General features: G+C 37.7%; 1 protein-coding gene across 1 annotated transcript in view; it reads right to left on the minus strand.

Moving 5' to 3' along the window:
- Positions 1-1,468, minus strand: part of LOC149840822 (BTB/POZ domain-containing protein At5g48800-like) — a 53,409-nt gene extending 51,941 nt beyond the window's left edge. The window contains exon 1 of the mRNA XM_090004560.1: positions 1,291-1,468. Within this exon, the coding sequence (XP_089860686.1) occupies positions 1,291-1,364 (74 nt within the window). The 5' untranslated portion in view covers positions 1,365-1,468. The remainder of the gene's footprint in view (positions 1-1,290) is intronic.
- Between the last annotated feature and the right edge of the window lie 20,953 nt (positions 1,469-22,421).

The raw sequence follows: 22,421 nt of genomic DNA on the forward strand, positions 1-22,421 counted from the left end.
GCAACGAGTACCTCGTTTACCAGATTATGAGGGTTAGATGACTTACCCACATTATCAGAAATGTGATTGGTAGCTCTAAAATCAACAAACTATGATGAACTGCTGGTGGATTACACGTCTAACTTTGTAAAAGAGTGCAGAGTAGCATGTTTGACTATGTTTGCCAGGATCATCAACTGATTTTTCAGTTGCAGAATTTGTGGCTACTTGATTCCTTGGACAATAACCACCAGTACTTGCATTGTTTTTCATAGTACCAACAAATCACTACAATAAACCCACAAATCCTATAACATGCAATCTGCCATATATTGAATGATCAGAATTTATACAGAGTAGCAAGTGATCAACATAATTTTATGGTTGATCACATCCATGACCACTAAAAACTAGTCTTGGTGATCCCCATTGTTCAAGGTTTGATGCATTCAACACTTCACGAACAGCCTTATTATTTGAGTTATTTATGGTCATTAGGATAAGCATAAATTCATATTCCAGTAAGAGGGGATGTTGTTCATCGAAGATAGGTCATTTTTCTCTTGCCACCACCACTGTTGCAGTAGTGTGGAATTCGGTTCCTAATTCAAAACCCAAATTGAATACGACACTGAAGGTCCAACTCATCAAATTAATTTAAAAGAAACTGTGGTTTTGCACAGAAAGTTATCAACTATTGTTTCATCCCTCCCCATGTCACAGAGGCTTCTCTCAAGGTGCATCAAGCATGAGCCTGCCTTACATGTGAATAAGTATTATGCAACTGCTTCCAATATCAAATGCTAAACAATTAGAGTTATTAGCTACCAGTTGCCGACTGATCTTAGATTTCACTTGAGAAGCAACGTGCTGATCTTATCATCTTCTCTAATATGATGAATTCAGGGGATATAATATCAGCACTATGAAGGTGACCTATAAAACCTTGACTTGAAAAAAATGGGCACTTTTGTTCTTTTTAGACAAGATATTTATTAGAATCAAAGTTCTATATCAAATAAGAAAGAATAAAAGAGTCAAGCAAAAGGATTGGAATTAAATATTTTTACCAAAAAAAAAGAAAAAAGAAAACAAGAGATGTACAACGAAAAACCACCTTTAACAAAGATCACCACTCTCATATAAAAGAAAGAACACTAGCAAAGAGCTAGTTGCTTCAACACTGAATAATAATCATAACAAAGTCCAGAGACCCACTTCCATAAAAATTTACAAAAAAAACCATAGCACCCATAAACATCAAATGAGATTATTAAACCCAGAAATAAGGCAAAAAATTTACAGTCATACCATTCATTCCCTCCACACTGGCCGGAAAAGGCCAGCCAAGTAGGGAATTTTGACAGAGATGGATCGTAATCCATTTGCAGTGATAAACAGGGAGACCCAGATTCCTCACAAAGCAAGCAGAGTCAGGATACTGAACTGAGAGTTGGTTGAGACAAATAGTCGAGTAGTTGGTATGCAGGCCAAGGGAGGAGGCCAAGGATGGTGGTGGGTAGTGATGGAAGTAGTGGGTCATGTCTAAGGATATAGCACAAAAGAAGGGAGCAGTATGCGATGATGAATCACAAGGGTCACTACCAAAAGCGGGAGAACAGTGAGCCTTCAAACACCCACCACAAAGACAAGCATCAGCAATTCCCGGGAGTTCACTGTACCACTACAATGACGGGGTGTGAAAAAACATAAAGCAATAGTCGTGGGTGTGAAGTGCAATCAGTTGATTTTGGGAGGAATTACCACAAAATAACCTCGGTGTCTTGGTCATGGACAAACATGATCCTTTCTTAAAAAAAGGGCGAATTTTAATCTCTGACTTAGTGATGTACAAGTTTACCCCTGATTTTCTCGGGAAGTTCATAGGTCTGTCTTTGGCCTAGATCATAGACTCATGTCCTTCCGCTCCAAGAGCAGTTTCCGATGTTTGCATGATATATGGCAAAAAAAAGTCGGTTTTCTCTAATAATATCCCTATTCGGATATAAGAGCTCGTTTGTTTCATACAAATTCTGTGGGAAAGCGCTGTTTTTCTTTTCTTTTTTTTTACCATAATTAAACAAACATCAAATCATCATGGTGAAAAAGTGTTATTTCCGCACAAGTGGGCTTCAGTTTGTCTCACCACCTATTACTTTTTATGTGTAAATCTTTTCATATCTCTTTCCCCTAAGAAAGGCTTTCTCAAGAGAAGTTTGAGCTAGCAAGATTTTTTAAAAATTGTAACCCTTCCCATGAAAGGCCTTCCCTTTCGTGGGAATGAAACAATAAGTGGGTAGGATTGGGTTGGGATGTAAACATTATTAAATCTGACACAACCTGATGTTTCTTCCATGTCATAGACATGTGATTTAGGCCCCTGTGTCTAGGTGATACGTTATGACACGTGAACATGAACTGTGACACGTTCTATATTATTACTTTAATGTCCTCAATAATGTTTTCAATAATAAATATATTTTGATACATCAACATAGCAAAACTATATTTTTATCCATTGAAAAAAAAAACTATGTCCTTAGTCCTAGTTTTGCAAAAAAAATTGTGTGCTTGCTATAATATGAACATGATTCTACTCGGATTCTGATTTGGATGTAAAACTCTAGCAAAATCAGAATCTGATTACTGATCAGATGTTTACTCCATCAAATTTAAATAAACAGATTCATACTCAATTAGATATCTGACCCAAATTCAGACTGATCAATGTTTTAACTTGGCTAGGCCGGTTGGTTTTTTCATGTTGAAGAATGTCAAGAGATCGATACTTGAGATGTAGCAGGCTCTCCTGAACAAGGGGGTGGTTGAGGGGTTTTAACCACTTAGAGATAAGCTATGTGGTAGGGCGTCAATCTCTCTTAGGCCCCACAACCTGAATGGGGAATGTAAAAAGCAAAAATGCTTTTCAACTGCCCTCTGAATGGTGGCAATGGGCATTTCTCAGCTGCATTTTCACTTTTTGAATGTTCTTTTGTGATGTTTGCTATGAGAGAGTCAACCCTTTGTTTTATCAACCATGATTGAAAATCTCAACTTTCCATATAATTGGAATATGGGGAAAAGTGTATTAGAGGAAAGATGGATAAGGATAACCAATATCAAGAGAGACAATTGTGAAGATTAGTATGCAGCTAAGAGTGCTAAGGATGGTAGCCTTATGGATTACCAAAGTGGTAAAAAGGCTCTTATATAAAAAGCTGAGCCCTAAGAGAGTGCGTGAGCGTTGTTTGTGGATGTAGGTTCTTGCTGAATCAAACCACGTTAAAATCCTTGTCTCTTTTAGTGTGTGCGGTGTTCTTCTATGCCATTTATGGTAATAGAGCCATGCTGATGGAGTTCCCTTCATCAAGCTCATCATCATCTTCATTGAGTGCGACCTCAGGCATCTCATAGGGTATGAGTTTAGCTTCTCTCCTGCATCTCATAGGGTATGAGTTTAGCTTCTCTCCTTTTATTTCAGACCCCTAGCAGCCTTCACCATGTTTTGGCCATAAAACTTAATGGTAAAAATTATCCGCTTTGGGAATCTCAGTTTGTTCCCATCCTTATTACCAATGACTTCATGGGGTATGTTGTTGGCAGCAAGCCTGCCCCACCGAAGTTCAGAGAGAAGTCGAGAGAGGGGTCGATTGCTGTGAATCCAGATTATGTTGAATGGCTGAAACGAGATCAGCTTCTCTTAAGCTGGTTGCTATCATCTTTGTCGGAGATTGTTCACAGCCAAGTCATAGGCATGTCATCTTCCTATGCTGTTTGGACTGCACTCAAGCAGTCCTATGCTGCTCATTCACGATCAAGGATCATGCCGTTAAAATCGTAGTTCCAAGATATGAGAAAAGGAATAAAGTCCATTGATGATTTCTTCCAAAGAACTAGGGTTATAGCGCAACTAGCCATTGTCGGGAAACCTGTTCCCAAAGAAGATATGATCATGCAAATACTTAAGGGCCTTCCTAGTGAGTATTTGGCTTTTAAAACATCAATTGAAAATCGTCAAGAACTGATTACTCCAAATCAGTTTCATGGACTCCTCTTGTTCCCAAAGGCTCAATTTAATGATGAAGAAGAGATCAAGACAACAACTTTCTATTGCAACTTGTAATATTATATCAGGTGGGTCAACACGTTTCAAAAGAATGCTGGTTCAAAAGGCCGTCGAAATGCATATTTTGCAATCGATCCTTTTGATATTTACTCAGCTCTCTATGTCATGATAGAACTACAGGCCACTACTGACATCGCTCTCTGAGTTTTTCACCTGGTTCTCTACTTCTTTTGTGACCTCACTGTAACACAAAATAACATATTATTTGTATCAAATCAAAATTAGTCTCATTTATACTTCTACACGTTGTTGTACACAATAATCGTTATAAATAATAATCGTTGCACAATCATTATACATAGTAATCGGTATACATAATCATACCTATAACAATAAATAATTCACAGTAATCACAATTATAGTAAATCATTCACAGTAATCGCTATACATAGTAATAACTATCACAGTAATCGCTATACATAGTAATCACTATCACATTAATCGCTATACATACTAATAACTATTACAATAAATCATGATAGACAAAATCGATTTACGTACCTTGGTCACACTTTTCTCCTCTTCATCCCCTCCCTCCATCCTCTATCTTTCTTCTTTCTTCCTTCGCTCCTTCGGCTCCCTACTCTGCTTTTCGATTTCTTCATTTCTTTCTATTTCCTTCTCTTCCTCCTATTTTTTTCTTTTCCTTTTCTTCTCTTCCTCCTCCTACTTTTTCATTTCCCTTTCCTTTTCTTCATTCTGCTTTTTCCTTTTTCTTTCCTTCTCTTCCTCCTTCTGCTTCTTCCTTTCCCTTTCCTTTTGTTCCTCCTATTTCTCCTTCCTTTGTCTTTCATTCTCTTCCTCGTCCTCCTTCTCCTTCCTTTGTCTTTCCTTCTCTTTCTCATCCTCCTTCTGCTTCTTCCTTCGCCTTTCCTTCTCTTCCTCATCCTGATGATTCTTTTTTTGCCTTTCCTCTTCCATCTTCATCATTTGCCTTTCCTTCTCTTCCTCCTCCTTCTTCTTCAATTGTTTTTCCTTCTCTTCCTCATCCTCCTTATTCTTTCTTTGTATTTTCCTCTCTTCATCCTCATTCTTCCTTTGCCTTTGCTTTTCATTCTCCTCATCCTTCTTCCTTTGTCTTTGCTTTTCATTCTCCTCCTCCTTCTTCATTTGCTTTTCCTTTTATTCATCATCCTTCTTCTTTTTCTTTATATTTAATTTTTTCTCATGCTTCCTTTGCTCTTCAGCCTCAATATCTGATGAATAATCCTCCGCATAATATAATTCCAACGCTTTGTCCCTTTCTTTATCATTCTTAATCTTCATTATATTTTGGTGCCCTTCATAACGCTCATATAGATGGGAATGGCAGATCATTTCGTTAAGTCTCATGAAATCGAATGGCAAGGGATTTCTTATTTGACGAGCTTTAGACATTGCTAACCTACACAACATATAAATTTAACTACATCATTATATGTTACAACCGCCTCCCCATGTCAATAAAGACTACAACTTGCTATTGCAAGAAGAAAGATAGAAAGAACTTAGAATAATGCCTATAGTAAAAAATAATATAATTGTTGCTATGGAGCATGGTGGGTGGCAAAATCGTTTCCCACAAAATAATCCCCACTTCAAGAGTAAAGGGCAAAGAAAATGACCAAAATGTGATCATTGTAGAAAGTTGAGGCACACTAAGAATCACTTCTATCACATTCACGATTTTCCAACAAAGCCAACCAGCTTTACCAATCAACGTGTTGGGACCTCAAATGGGAAAAATCGTTAATCTCAAACTTTTGCGGTGCAAGTTCAATCTGAGGCAACACTTTCGACCAACAGTCTTGCCCCTCAGCTTACTATAGACCAATACAACAAATTTTTATCTCTTATATCAAAAGGTAAGGAACCTATGGTAAACATGACAGGTAATCATTTTGCCAACTTAACTTATTCTTTTTCTAGTGTATGGATTCTTGACTCTGGAGCCAGCAATCATATGTGTTTCTCATTAAACACACTGTCTTCCATCCAACCCCATTATTTACAACCTGTCAGACTTTCAAATGGTACACTTTTTTATGTGACCCATATTGGAAAGGCCATCATTTTTCCAGACATTACACTAGACCATGTCCTTTATGTACCATCCTTTAAATTCAATTTAATATCTATTAGTAAACTTACTGAATCTTTAAATTGTGAGGTTCATTCTTTCCTGCTCATTATGAAATACGATTGGTATGGGTAAAGTGCGCGCAAGACTATACTATCTAGAGATGGAGCCAGATCATACCGCTGCAACCTCCACCGACCAAATGCAATCCTTCAACCTATGGCATTGGCGATTAGGACATCCATCATATCAGCGCCTGAGGCATTTATCTCAACACAATGAGATAATTTCCTCTAACAATTGCCAATACAATATATGCCCATTAGCAAAACAAACTCATTTACCTTTCTCTGATATTGACTCACGTTCTTCTTGTATCTTTGATTTAATTCATGTTGATATTTGGGGAGGATATCTCATTCCTTCTATTACTGGCACACATTATTTTTTCACTATTGTGGATGATTTTTTACGTGCCACTTGGCTATTTTTAATGTGTTTCAAATCTCAAACTAAAGAACTACTTCAGACTTTCATCAATATGATTAAAGTGAAATTTAACTCATAACTTAAATGCATTAGGTTTGATAATGGTTTTGAGTTTTTTTCTCATGATATGTGAAATTTTCTTTTCACCAATAGCATTTTGCAACATTCTTGCATTTCAATGCTTCAACAAAATAGAGTAGTTGAACGCAAACATAGACACCTACTAGAAGTTGCAAGAGCCTTAAGATTTCAAGCAAATTTACCTATCAAATTTTGGGTGAATGCATTCTAATGATAGGTTATTTGATAAATAGATTACTCACTTCAAGATCGGATATAATTTTTTAAAATGTTGTATGAGATGTTGTACCACTTTAAACCAAAATATCAATATTTAAAGGTCTTTGGTTGTTTGTGTTTTGTCCACAATATCAATTACAAACACAAATTTGATGCTCGTGTGAGTAAATATATTTTCATGAGGTATCCTCATGAATAAAAGGGATACAAAGTTTTCGATCTTGAAAAACAAGTAGTCTTTGTGAGTTGAGATGTCATATTTCATGAAAAGGTATTTCCCTTCCATTCACATATTGAGAAAACTCTTAGTGACTATGTCCTACTCTTTCCTATTCTAGATGGTCAAGATTCAAAAACCATCTCGTCCAATCCAATGAACTATACATACCTTGAAATTTCACCCCTTCCAATGGACCCACCAGACCAATACAAGAGATCTACCAGGGCCAAGACCAAACCCGCATACCTAAATGACTATCAATGTTCACAAGCTGCACTTTACGCATACACGCCTGACTCTAAGGTAAAGAAGTTCTCCTTTCCACTTTCACTTTACCTGTCTTTTTCTTAGTTTTCAAAAGAACATATAACTTTCCTAGTTTCTATATCCCCCCACGATGAACCAATGGATTACCAAACTGCCATAAAAGATAAGAAATTGTGTGAGGCCATGAGAGCTGAGGTCAAGGTATTGGAAGAAAATAATACCTTGACCCTTACCATCTTGCCCCCAGGAAAGAAAGTGATTGAAAATAAGTAGGTTTTCAAGATCAAGTACAATTCTGATGGCTCCATTAAAAGATACAACATGCACTTGGTGGCAAAGGGTTACACACAACAAGAAGGTTTGGACTATCATAATATCTTTACCCCAGTTGCCAAACTTGTCACAATGAGGTACTTATTACTAGTTGTAGTCATTTCTAATTGACCCTTGTATCAATTAGACGTCAACAATGCCTTCTTACATGGAGACCTGGAATTAGAAATATATATGAAGCTACCACCCGGATATACCACACAAGAGAAAAACTGGTTTGTAGCCTTAACAAGTCTCTTTATGAACTTAAAGAGGCATCCCGCCAATGGTTTGCCAAATTTTTTCAAGCTCTCAAGCACTCAGATTTCAAGCAATCTTTGGCTGACTATTCCTTATTTTCCTTGATAAAAGAAACCAAACGGATATTCATTCTTGTCTATGTGGATGATGTCATCATTACTGGGAATGATGATTATCTCATATCCAAAGTAAAGGCCTTACTTCATGAGCAATTCTACATTAAAGACCTAGGCAAATTAAAGTATTTTTTGGCAATTCTACAACACAGAATATTCTTGAACCAAAGAAAATATGTTTTGGATCTATTGAAAGATTCAGGGTATCTCAGATCCAAACCTAGTGACATTTTGATGGAGCAACACTTAAAGTTAGCTCATAATGATAAAACATTTAAAGATCCAATCCCATACCGGCGACTTGTGGGAAGGCTCATATATTTGACTATTATATGACCTGACATCATGCACTCTATTCACATTCTTAGCCAGATTATGCAGGAACCTCACCAACCTCACTAGGATGTAGCCATGAAACTGCTCAAATATTTGAAGGAAAACTTCAGAGGAGGAATTATATTGCATGCTAACAACACTATGCACTTTTCTTGCTATGCAGATTCAGATTGGGCTGGTTGTTCTATTACAAGGTGCTCCACCACTGGATATTGCACTTTCTTGAGGGACAATCCTATTTCCTGGAAAACCAAGAAACAAAACACTGTGTCCCGTTCGTCTGCTGAAGCCAAATACAAATCCATGGCTATGGCCACCAATGAAGTCATTTGGTTAAGATATTTACTATGTGACCTTGGTTTTTCTCCTAATGCACCTGCCACTCTATATTGTGACAATCAATCTGCTTTACATATTGTGGCAAATCCCGTCTTTCATGAGTGTACCAAACATATCAAGCTTGATTGACATTTTATCAGAAAAAAACTTCAACAAGGCATCATTACTACTCAATTTGTCCCTAACAAAGATCAACGTGCTAGCATCTTCACCAAGTCACTTGGCCGAGACCAACTTCACTACTTGCTTCCCTAGTTGGGCTTGATTGATCCTCAAGCACCAACTTGAGGGGGAGTGTTAAATGACATCATCGTTATCCTCACAAGATCGATCTCCATGGGCACTTGCTACATTTGTGCATCCATTATCATGTTATCCAATATCCATTATCAATTATCATGCAAGTGGCGATACCCATTATCGGGTTATCTTCACAACAAATTCCAGTTATCGTGCAAGTGGGCAGTTGCTACATTTGTGATGTAGCAACTAACATTATCCCTTGATCATCGAGATAATCTTATCACAAATATGGGATCATCTCTTTCGTCATTGTTGTAACCTTTTCCACTTTTGTAGGAGTTAGTTTAGCCTTGTACCATATACGGAACACGTCTCCTTGGAATAATGAAGTGAATCAATTTTTACACTCTCATTACCGCATCATTATCATCACGTTTCTCTTAACAAAAGTAGCCCTGTATCCTAGTGTTTGGCAAAGTAACTCCATGTAAAGAAGTCTTTAGTGTCCTGCTGTTTGTTTTCTATATGACAAGGTCAGGCAGGAGATTAATACATTGGGAGCACACTATTCTACTATGAACATCTTCAAAACCATGAAGACTGCAATAATGTGCGAATGATCTGAGATCTCATATGTTGTACCTTTTGTCTATGCTATGTGGTGTTCAATGGCTTCTATTTGTCTAGAGTATTCAAGAATTCTCTGTCCTTTGTTTGTGGTACACAGCTATACATTGATACACTTGTATCTCAATTTTGAACAAAAGCCAACATATCAGTTGCATGGTCTGCCAACATATGATAATTATTTCTCCAATCTTTTTCTTTAATTAACTATCATGAATTATATTTGTGGACATAAATGGAGGGTGAAAGCCAAACTTATCTCTAGATTGGGATGAATCATGGTGATTAGCCTGGCTGATTTGACTTCTCTCACTTGTTTCCTCAAGCAAATCTTATCACTAAGTCACATGTGAATTTTCTTAGGGTTCGTTTGTTTCATGCAACTTTCATGGGCACGTGTTGAGATAGCAATCCTTTTTTTTTTCTTTCTCACCATGAATGAAACAAACATAAAATCATCTTGGTAGGAAAGTGTCATGCTGACTCAAGTAGGGTTTAGTTTTTTTCATCACCTATCACTTTTTATGTGTAAATCCCTTCGTACTTTCCTCATATGAAAGCTTTCCAGGATTTTAGAAATTGGTGCCGCTTTCCAAGAAAGGCCTTATTTTTTCATAGGAATTAATGAAACAAATGGACCTATTTGTTTCATGGAAAAAAGTGACTCGATCATTTTTTTCGTATGAAAATAATTATTTCTTACCATGGGTGAAGCAAGCAACCATAGTACCGGTTAATGTGGACCCCACACTTTCAATGGAAATGGACAATTTCTCACAGAAGGCCTTTCATGCCTCTCACCATGGAGAAACTGTTTCTCAATTGAAATGGATGACTGGATCCTGATCGTTCAGGTTAACAATCACTCTAATGGCAAGCTTTGATGCCAAATAGCAAAGGCTAGGGCATTGATCTTTGAAGAACAGTTCAATGCCCTAGATTATCCCACTTATCTGGAAAATTAGGTGCATATAAAGAAACCCGAACGGAAAAAGCTGCAACACTTTTCTTTTACACTGTTTCCATTATTACGTGCCCTTGACCTAGCAAGAGCTAAAGTGGGCTAGGGCCTAGAGTTCAAAGTGGTAGTGGTAGTGGTAGGCCCAGCGTGGTCTTGGATTCTATGATTGGACACATATATAGGGTCCCATTTTATGGGCCCACTCAACAGTCCACATCGTGAAACATGTTTGCAACTTTGACTGATCCGCCTTTTGTCTTTTGTAACTTTCATTATCCACTTTCTGTTACGTGCTATTTTATCTTCTGAATTCATTGCCAAGTCTCATCTTGCTTTGCTAGTGGAAGGGTAAAACCTAGAGATCAAATCTTGATATACATTAATGAAGTTAGGGTTGTGGATTCAGGCAATGTGTTTACAGGGTTTTGTAGTTAGGTCTGCTAAGGTGTTTGATCCTATGTTCATGATAAAACTAGACTGCACTCACCTATTATAGGCTTACTACAGTAGGTGACAAGACATTGTAATTGGACACAAACTCCATGGTTCAATTGGGTGCATCCTGTTTAAGCAAGCTTTGGATTGTATGTTGATTTGCTTAACAATAAAAATCTCGAAGCTTAATTATGATCAACAATGTCTGCCATGGTGAGGTAGTAATTAAAGTCGATCAGATGATCTAGCTTGAATGGCATCAACTTCTTCTGTATGGCTATCCCTCAACTTCACTATCAAAACATGAACTTAGTTTAGACTTGATCTTGATTAGCACATAAGAATATCCATGACCAAGTCAAACTTTGGCCCCATATAACTTGGCTAGAACTTTGAAGTTTGACTAGCTAGAGTTCAGGTCTAGTACTACGGGAGAAACAAGAAAATGAACAAGGAAGCTAATGAAAGACTTTGTGTTTCAATAACTGATTTGGGAACTAGAGAGAGGAGATTATAAGATTTTATCTCCAAAGTAAAGTTTGGATGCCTTCCATATGCGAGATAATTCAGGTGTAGAATAAATATACACGAAAAAGTGATTTCTATGTCAAGGTGTAGGTGAGAAATGTCATGGATTCTTCAATTCCCCTACACTCCCACCAATACAAACAACAGATTAATGGAATATTGGAGATTTGAGTGAGTTCCTCTCATTGCTACCCACTTGACAAAAGCCAAGGCATGTGACACTTGAAGCTTATAGTGAAATAAGTTATTGAGCTGGTTAAGTCTGGCTATAGATTTTAACCTAGCTAAGCACAACTCCAAATTCTCGACTTAAAAGTCTACCTAGATGATGCAAATTGGTTATCAGATTCACAAACAATTAAATTATGCGGATCCTATGAATCTATGCTACCAAAGCAAGATTAATAAAAAACAAGCAATTACTAGTGTATAAAAAAAAAAGTCTCAATCTACCTCGCCAAAAGATCCATATAATGAGTATTTATAGGAAAACACATGAAACCCTAGGTCTATTTCAGATTCGAGATGGATTCAATACATTAAAAAAATATCAAAATCTAAATAAATACAAATAAAACACTAAAATAAACTTAATTAGATCAAATTGAATTTCTTATGAACCCAGATTGCATGCTGCTCTGCTCCTGCATCATTCTCTTATGGTTGGAGAAAGACTCGGCCTGAAGTCTGGTGCACTTTTGTTTCCTTCAGTTTCACTTCACCCGTAGGAAATAGTAATCCATTGCAACTTCTTGCAAATGTTGGTATGCAGTCACTAATAAGATCTGATCCAAAAAATATCTAAGCAAGTGCAAAATGATAATTCAATTATCTAGTTGTTGGTTCTCCAAAGAAACAAGTGGGTCTTCATATGAGATATGGGTCAAAGTAGAAAGATCCATTTTAAGATGCACTTGGATCCTATTAGAATTAATGAGACCCAAATATTCCTTAGCTGGATCTAAATAGTCTTGGATGGTTCCTGAGTCATATGGGTAGGATATATTAGGAAGATGGGTTGAGTTTAAGGTTAATATAGTTTGAATTGATCCAAGTGTGTTTAAAAGGGTATTCAAACTTAAACAGGTAGGCTTAGGTGGATTTTGGCCTATACTCATGTTCACCATAAGGTAGCTTGAGTTGAAAAGATAGGAATATTGGGTTTTGCAAAGAGAAGTGGGTTTTAAAGTTGATTCAATATGTTCATTTTGTAAAAGAAGAGGTGGTGGGAAACCAAACCGGTTCAACGGGGAGAGATGGGTGATTGGGGGCTTTCTGGTAGTTAGGAAAGGTCTGATCAATAAGATCCAACTGAGAGGCTATCGTTGATTGGATATCAATACTTTGATTGGCAAGATGGGGCTCCGGTAACAAACCATGGTTGGCACAAACTAGGGGAGTTTCGCCAGCCACGGAGGGATTCATGGTGGCTTGGTTGTTGGTATTTCAGCTAGATGCCACCAACGGCAGTCTCGCTAGTGTGCTTGACACCCCTTGTCGCTCCTTTATTGGTACATGACCGTCTATGAGGGACTCTGATGACTCGGCCCTCATGAACAGCTTGGTCACCCTCTTTCATTGTGGGTTGAAAAACCACTTGCCATCATTGCTAGTGTTACAAAGATGCCAAAGATGATGTTTGCTGCTTGTTTGATTGCATTCTTGGTGTTGCTCCTCGGGTTGCATGACATAACCCCAGTTTTATCCTGAACTTTAGAGGTTTGCATTTGTTCATTTCTTTGTTGATTTGAACATTGCAGATATTTTGTGAGTATCTATTTCAGTGCAACGCATATTTGTTCGAGCATCTTCACTGTTGAATCACACTCTTCAACCATGTCATCCACGCTGTGAAACCAATCCATGCTCTACAAATTTTACAGCATTATGAGCAAGATCGAGGTCTTACTCTAATACCAATTGTTGCAAATCCATTACTGAATTCACGAAAAAACTGCTAAGTTATGTTACTCTTATGTATCCAAAACAACCAAAAACAAGATTAATGAAAAATAAGCCATTACTAATGCATAAACTTGAAGAAAATAATGAGTCTCAATCCAATAAACCTTTTTGAAAGATTCCTGTAATAGATATTTATAGGAAAACACAAGAAACCTGGGATTAAGATAATCCAATACATAAATTTAATAAACACAAATAAAACCCTAAATTAATCTATATCTAAATTGGTCTCTTATAAACTAGAATTGCAGGCTGCTCCACTCTCGCATAACCGGATCTAACCAAGCACTGACGTAGACAGTTTTTTATCAAGAACATGGTTCAAAAAATAGGCCAACTTTGTTGGCCATGTCATTAATGTTAAGAGAATTAAACAAAATATTGAGTGCTCAAGATATTTAAAAAAAAGCATTGACTTAATACGTTGCAGAAGATAGAGGGACATTAATATTTTCATAATACATGAATGTGCAATCATTCAATCTTTGTCCATTTCCTAAGGATAAACCTTATCATTTAAGACAGCTTGTGTCTACCATGAAAGTGTTTGGCTCCATATGCTGACCCCATAAAAGTGTAGTGAAGTGCAGTGCAATTTTCAACTTTTTCTTTTTTCTAACAAGTGAGCATCCTAAACCCCTTAAATGCACTCATTTTATTGGTTCAATATATCTCTAATGCATGTGAATATGCTGATTTGAGAAAATTTGTTTTCAACTACCAATACATTTATTTTTCTTTTAAGCTAAAGAAAAACAACCATCACCCGCCGCACGTTGACAGGGCTCTAATTGGTAAAACCCTTAAACTATTCCCTGTTTGCTTGAGTGTGCACTAATTTGACCTTCCAGCAATGGACACTGAATAGAGTTTTGAACTGTTATCCGCTCATGAGGGTTGTCGCCCCTAACCAGGAAGGCAGAGGCCTCATGAGCTAAAGTGCATGCTGCTAGTAGACGTGATTTAGAGAAAATTTTTCTTCTTGGGATCTGCCATATGAAGGTTTATCCAAGTTTAAATTCTTTACATGAACACAATAAGGGTTTAACTAGGGGGTGTCAACGGGTCTGGTTTACCTGGACCCGACCAGGACCAAAACCTTATAGGGTCCAGTTATGGTGACGAATAAGAAGACCCGATTAAGTGCCGGGTTTGGACCCAAAGGTCCGATTAATACATGGACCCGGGTATAGTTTGTGAATTTTTATACCAGACCCGGACCTGACCCGAGTTTCGATTAAGACCCATAATTTTTAAATGTAAAAATGATAAATTTTTTTTATTTTATCGGGTATGATCTGGGTCTAGTTCATGTAGTTCTTATCGGGCCCGGGTATGATTTTTCTTAAAGTAGACCCGAATAGACCCGGATTCAGACCCAATACCATACCCAAAAATCTGATCCAAGTCTGGTTTCACCTAGGTCTGAACCAAAACCGACCCTTTGACACCCTAGGTTTAACCAACAGAATTACCCAATTAACACCTAAAACAGTGGTACTTTTGAAGGCCTAAGAGCCACCACTTTGAAACTTCTTTGATAATTTCTATTTGTTGAACACTCCTAAAATTCATATAAAAGGTTTAAAGTGTAGAGAAGCCCTCATATGAAGTTAAAATAACTCAGCCATCTTTTTGACAAGAACCTAATATTTTATGAAATACACAGACTGGGACACGTGGTTCGCTGATGTTGCCATTTTTAGGAAGAAACCGCTAGGACATTTTTTTTTATAGGGAAGATGGGGTTAGGTAGACCCCTACCAGATATCTCTTAAGCCCCATGTGGCAGAGGGATTCGAACCTTGGCCTTCAGCTTGGCACAGGACCCTGCTTACCACATGGGATACTACCTCGGTGGTGAAACCGGTAGGACATGGTAAAAGGAAAGCCTGGCACTTTCTTAATTTTAAGTAAGCTTTTTAGGGCAACCTTGAATAATTGGTGTGTTGCGGTTTCTCCCAGTACTGTCATGCTCTCTGCTGTATGGGAGGCGGTGTTTTCAAAGCACTGTATTAGGATTGAAGTTGGAAGCCCCAACACCATCCAAAAGAGAATATTTTTGACAACTTCATCCTCAACACTACATTTTGACAAAACCATATATTGGCAACACAAGGAAATGGTGTTCTCAATTCAAGGCTGGCAAACAGTCTGACAAGTAATTAGAATTCCATGTTGATGATACTCTTAACTTTATTAGAAAATGATACAGTTTCAGCTTCAGTTTTCATCTCTCTCTCTCTCAATTTAAGCTTCAACCAACTTCACTCACATTAAAATTTATGGATCTTTCGATAATCTTACCTTCTTGGAAAGATCAAAGAACATATACGGGACCACATCACAAGAACCATTTCTAGTGATAAGAGGCCGGGCCAGCCAGCCCACCCGTAGCAAAGACCATGCCAACAATAATGACTTCAAGAGGAAAGAAAAAAAAGTAATATGGGCACTTTTATAACATCCGTTATCATTAGAAAAATCAATGAGAGAGAGAGAGAGAGAGAGAGAGAGAGAGATGTAAAAGTTGTAGCTGACGTGAGTGAAATGCTCTGGTAGTGCTGTCATTTCTTTCTTTATCATTCTTTCACAAAATATCCCTACTCTATTCCCAAAGAAGATGAGCCAGCCCAACAGCACAGTAGATTAATAAATATTTTGCTGTGAAATTATTGGTGTAGCTAATGTGAAAAGCTCTGGTGAAGGGTTTCATCTTCTTTCTTTGCCAATCTGTTCACGCCCAAATATTCCAACTACTCTATAGCCAAGGAAGATCAACCAAATAATTAAGGGAGGTCATCAACTAGCTAGACATATATAGATAAGCTTCCAAGTCCATTGCCTTAGCTATGTGATAAGGACACGTTCAGGGGGAGTATATAATTCTTTTTGAAAGTTAGAACACAAATATGGTATTATTTAAGTGATAAAAATATATATTTGATATCTAATATATAAACTTATATATTAATTAAAAATTTATTGATAAATATTAAATATTATAAAATTAATGTTTCTTTGTGTCAATGTGGCGTGTTGTATCTCCGAGACATGAGACCCTAAATGGTGTCCTTGTGACAGTGCGCAATTGATTTACATTATACATATTACCAAGTATTATCCCTAACCCTAGCACAAAGCAACAAATGTACGAGACCTTGCAAATCATAATCATTAGAAGGAGGTCAAGATCATGAGGTTGCTGCGTCAAGAGTATCACTAAATTACTTGGCTAAAAGTTCAAGGCATTTGGTAGAGAATTTCATTTTTAATATCCATAAACCTGATTTAACATGATTGACTTGGGCTGTTTCATCTTTCCTGAAATAACTAAAGAATGTTGATAACTTCTATCTTCAGTTCATGTTGATAGGTTGATGGCCAGCATGAGCTGCTAGAATCTACACATGCATTTATCTAAGCATATGCGTGCACTCCATAGATTCTTACATAAAATCCGTACACCTCATCTTAATGCTATTGAGAATTTGGAAAACATGCAATAATCAACAAATATTCAAGTGTCCAATGTGTGTAAATCAGCACTTTGTTAATAATCTAAACAGGATATATGGTGAGTAGGGTTATGAACAAGCAGGATCCAAGTTAGATCAGGGCTAAATATCCTAATCTAGTATGCCCTCAAGTAGATTCCTGATTTATAGCATAAAACCTGCGTATGCTTCACCTGTATATGTGGTTGCTGGATGTGGATTCAGATTGGGGAACTGCTTATATCCTATATACCAATGTTGTCAGTATATATCTGTATCGGCCCTGAATCATTTGGCCAACGATTCAGTTGAATGGGCCGATATGGATACTCAAATGAATCGTTCTCTATTGGACAAAAAATAATAAAAAAAACATTACATTTCAATCAGAACGTGACAAGTGTTAAAACCATTAAAATACTTTAAAAATATTAAAAAGTATTACAACTTAAATTTTAGTATTTTTTTACATTTATTTAAAAATAGCCGGCGTATCGATTTTCTGCTGATACGATATGTTGGCCGATACATGCCGATAAGCACCGATACTGACAACATTGCTATATGCAGAACATTCAAACTATGAGGGACCATGGCCGATCCAGGTTGAAGAACCAAGCCAGGTCAGATTATGGTGAGACAATCCACCCCTTAGTCAAATGTAGGTCGGACATGGTACAGATCTGGATCTAGTCTGAACCATATATTGGCTTCCCTAATATGAAGTAGAATAGTATTCCTATTTTATGTTTGGCTTCAAGGATTCAGAGTAATTGGAATCAAATTCCATTCCTCTTTGTGGCTGGAAAGTGGCCAAAGAATTTATGCTATGCAAATTAAAATGAAGAAAAGGGAAAAAAAGGACAAAACATAATTTACCAAAATGAGCATGGATCTATTTGTGTAAGACAAGTAGTGAAGTTTCTTTCTAGGGATGGGCCAGCTTTTTGGATCATGATTAAAGGGAACTTGGGGGCTGGACTGATGCACATAATCCCAGTGGAGATCACTGTGCCCATGTGATATATACATGTTGGTGTAAACATAAAAGCAGTTACTCTGGGTTCAAATTTTGAAGACTTAGTAGAAGATTACTACAAAATTTTAGTACTGCTTTATATGACAAACAAGACCATCATTTTCCGTGGGTCACAAACATAATATTTTTTCAAACAGTTCTAGCCAATGTTATCAGTATCGTATCGGTATAGGTATCGGCCCTGAATCGTTTGCCCCCCAACTGAATCGTTTTGTATAGAAAAAAAAACAATAAAAAATTATTACGTGTTAATCATAATGTGATGCGTTAAAACCATTAAAATAATAACATAATATTAAAAAAATTAATTTTTAGTATTTTTATATTTATTAAAAAATAGCCAATTCAGGGGTGAAGCTATTTTCTGCCAATATGATGTGTATCGGCCAAAACAGGCTGATACACACTGATACTAATAACATTGGTTCTAGCCTTTATTATTCAAAATTAGGAAGCAGATCAGGTCATGCTGAACATGAGCGTTTTTGCTCATGCCGACATCGTGGCCGTCTGTTTTCATTTTGGATGTATGCCACGTGGTTTTGTTGACTTTTGAGCTTTTTAAAATGCAAATCGGATGGCCACGATGTCAGCATGACCAAAAACGCTCATGTTCAGCATGACCTGATATGCTGCCCATCTTTGAAGGGCAAAAAAAAAAAAAATCAATCACAAACTTCCCAAGCTCTTAAACGTTATTTTCCCTATTTCTATGTTGATGGAGTAGTAGTTGCCTTAAGGCAGGTTTGTTTCTTGGTGAAGGGAAAAGCCTTTCATGTGGCAGGAACTGGGACATTGGGAAGGCAAATCATACGAAGGGATTTTCATATGAAAGGTGCTAAAGTTTGTCTTTCATGGGGAGGGAAGTGCCACTGGGTTTTGGTAGTTTGACATGGATGCGCTTGGAGTACCTACTCCTATCTAGCTGAAAATTATGGGCATAAATAGCATCTACTCAAATTTCTCACCCCATAGATATATTCAGCTTAGTCTATCTGCTAAGGATCAGGCTTTAGATATTGTTTTTCATGTAAGAACATGATTTTGAGTCTTGAAATCTTGGTACATCGGGAGGCTGTTGATTTTTAAACCTCACTTGTATGCGTGTTACAATCACATAAGCAAAACAAGTTTTCTACTAAACAATTTATGTAAATCATATATTAAGGTTAATTTGACAAAAAACTAAAAAAAATATGAGAATTTATGGTCTCCAGTAAAAGGGATCAGGCGATTCATCTGAGAGCTTACTGTATGAAAAACAGGTTGCATTAGAAATCAAATCTCTCTCTCTCTCTCTCTCTCTCTCTCTCTCTCTCTCTCTCTCTCTCTCTCTGTCTCTCAAGTTCATGAGAGTGCTTGAAAGGGGAAAAAAGGAAGGAATGAAGAGGCCCACATGCAGCTGGCCAAAAAGTGGGATTATCACTATATGGTAAGTGGATAGTTTATAATGGTGTAATGGTGGAGTCGTTTTCTTAGTGAAGGGCAAAAGACATGGTAAACTAGTGTATGGAGTTGAATTTGTGCGACCAGATAGGAAGGAGTTATGCATTTGTGTATTACTATTTCTTGAAGCTTGATCTCTCCCCTAGATGAACCATATAACCAAGAAAACCCATAGAATTGGATGCTTCATAACTTTGTTTTAATTGACATTCTGGTCATGTGAATTGAGAATGTAACTAAAATTTTGTAGGGGCATTTGCATAATGTTTTCATAAAAAAGAAAGTCTTACTTGCATGACAGGGCAAGTTGCTGACTGGATGAAACTACAGTGAAATCATTTTTAACTTAAGTTATACCTCTTAGAAATCAGTTTTCTTAAGATATTTATTTTTTCAAAAGGTACATCTAGTATGAAAAGAAGTGCTCATTGACATATAAACATTCATTTTTATAGTTTCCCCATATGTTACAATTGAAGTTCTTCTTTGTTTCGTTCTGATGCAAAGGAAAGGCTTTACATGACTGATTTCTGAAATGTATTGCCAGTTCAACCCATGTGAAAGTTTTCTGTACTAAAGCTTTCATAGGGGAGGAGGCATGAATGAAATTAGGTATGAAAAGTGTTGGAGGTGGAAAAAAATGCAGCCTAGTTGTGCCAGCATGACACTTTCCCACCATGATATGATTTGATATTTGTTTCGTTCATGCTGGGAAAGTATTACATCCGGTTGCCAACTCAGCATTCTCACATGTAAGTTTCATTGAAACAAAGGAGAACTCAGGCCTAAGGGTTTTTGTTATCAGAAAGCTGCCTCTTTTCTTGAGAGATAGAAAGAGAGTTTTGGGTGCATTGGGGGTTTGAACTTTGAGAGTTTTGGGTGGGTTTCTGTTTGTCCTTTGCCCATGGATGTAGGCCTGAGTTCCAAACCACGTAATATATCTGATGCCCTCTTCTCTTTTTTTGTTTTTTTGTGTAGTTTGCGTCTTTTTGTTGGTGGTTTGCATAACAAGTTCAAGGAGAGCCAATCCGGATCCAGTACTCGATCGGCCGAGTACCTCGAAATCAACTCAGTGAATCGAATGCCACACATCCCACCCTCACCTCTCACTGGATGTGTGGAGTCTAGTGTTGGATATCCTATTGAGTTCAAGTACAGCATAGTGGTTGGGCTTGGACGTATCCTAGAGACAATGCGACAAACAAGTCTATTACAGTCACCAATATCTGCAACGTTGTAGTGGGGACACCGCTTGTGTTAAAGACTGACATTTGTAATGCAACTCCATGTAGCGGCCTTTAGGTCAGTTTGATCCATTCTAACCACACAAAATTTGAATCAAAGTTTGCAATAAATCCACTGAGAGGGGCAAGCAACCAAAACAATGAAATGACATAGGTCTATCGTAAGTGCTTCTTGTTGCTGCAAATTTGCAAGAAGTATGGTGTGCAAACTTTTTTTTTTTTAAACCCTCACCAAAAAACAAGGCAACTTCATGCACCTGCCTCCTACGAGGTAAACCCCATATGGGGTTCGATCCAGCATCTTCAGACATGCCCAACTGGATTCAATTTGCCCAAGCAGGTTGGATGCCATTCCTTTGCAATGCCCAAGAAAGAATCATAACCTTGAACTCAATATTGCTTTTGTTAGCCTTGTTGATCACAAGCAGGTTGGACGTTATTCTCCATTTGTTTCATTTCCATGTAAGGGTTTTTCATGGGAAATGAGGAAGAGTTTTAGAAACTCCTGCCAGCTCAATCTTCCTAAACTAGCTTTTTCTTTTTCCTTTTTTTAGGGGAGGGATGTACAATGTTTGGATGTATGCTTCAACCATGGTGGGAAAAGGACGAAAATAGATGTCAGCTCAACAATTTTCTATGAAGTGTACATGAAACAAATGGCCTTTGTGGAAGATTCAATGGGCCAACAGAGGGGCGGAGGGTGGGCACATGCCCATCGTAAAATTCTCTTAAGGGGATATGGGTCAAGGTGGGCTTTGCCCACTCTTACCGACGTTTCACAACAGCAGTGCTGAATGGATCAGGGTGGGCACTGGTGCCCGACCCAGTATATCACAAGGGGCGGGAAGTGCCTCCTCGACCCGAGGTCTCCCCTCATTCCCCAATCCCCCCCACCCCGCCTCTCAAGCTCTCCCATGATTTTTCCCTAATTATGCAGTTGCGCCCAAAATCTCTCTCTCTCTCTGGCCCTTTGCCCTCTGCGAGGCTCCACCGCTATGCCCTGCTGAGTAGACTGACCCCACAAGCCTACACACCATGTTCCCGTGTCCCACCTTTGTCACCAACCCCACCAACCCAGCCTATTCTGCCCTCGCCCTCCTTGCTGAGCCTCTGCCCCCACCCACCTATGGACCTATGGTCGGTGGTCCCCTTGGCCCCCACTCTCTCTTTGGCCCTCTACCCTCCCTACGAGGCTGCAACCCCGTACCATAGGCACAGTGGCCCCCTTCGTTCTCTCTCTGAAAATGACATCTCCTTCTTATCGATATGAGCACTTATTCCATCTGATATTTTGGATAAGATTCTGAGATTCATAGCAGAGTCATCATCTCACTTTTGTTTCTTCTTTTTGTGGGTTTTGTAGAGTTTTTGAGTTTTTTGTGACGATCTGTTTCTTTTACTTTATTTATTTAGATTCGACAATGTTATGTATTCATATTTTTGGATTGAACATCTGGGCTAGAAAAAATGTAATGTATTTGTATTCTTGTAATCGTTGGGTTTTAGTTTTTTATTTGTTTAAATGACATGAATTTGACACCCACACCTATCTGACATAGCTAAGGATGTCATGCATTTTTCTTTGTTAATTCTTGATTTTGGTTAGAACTTTTGTTTCATTACTTGTTGGTA

This window comes from Nuphar pumila, chromosome 4 (genome assembly GCF_984573655.1).
Source record: "Nuphar pumila chromosome 4, dmNupPumi1.hap1.1, whole genome shotgun sequence".
Taxonomy (NCBI): Eukaryota; Viridiplantae; Streptophyta; class Magnoliopsida; order Nymphaeales; family Nymphaeaceae; genus Nuphar; species Nuphar pumila.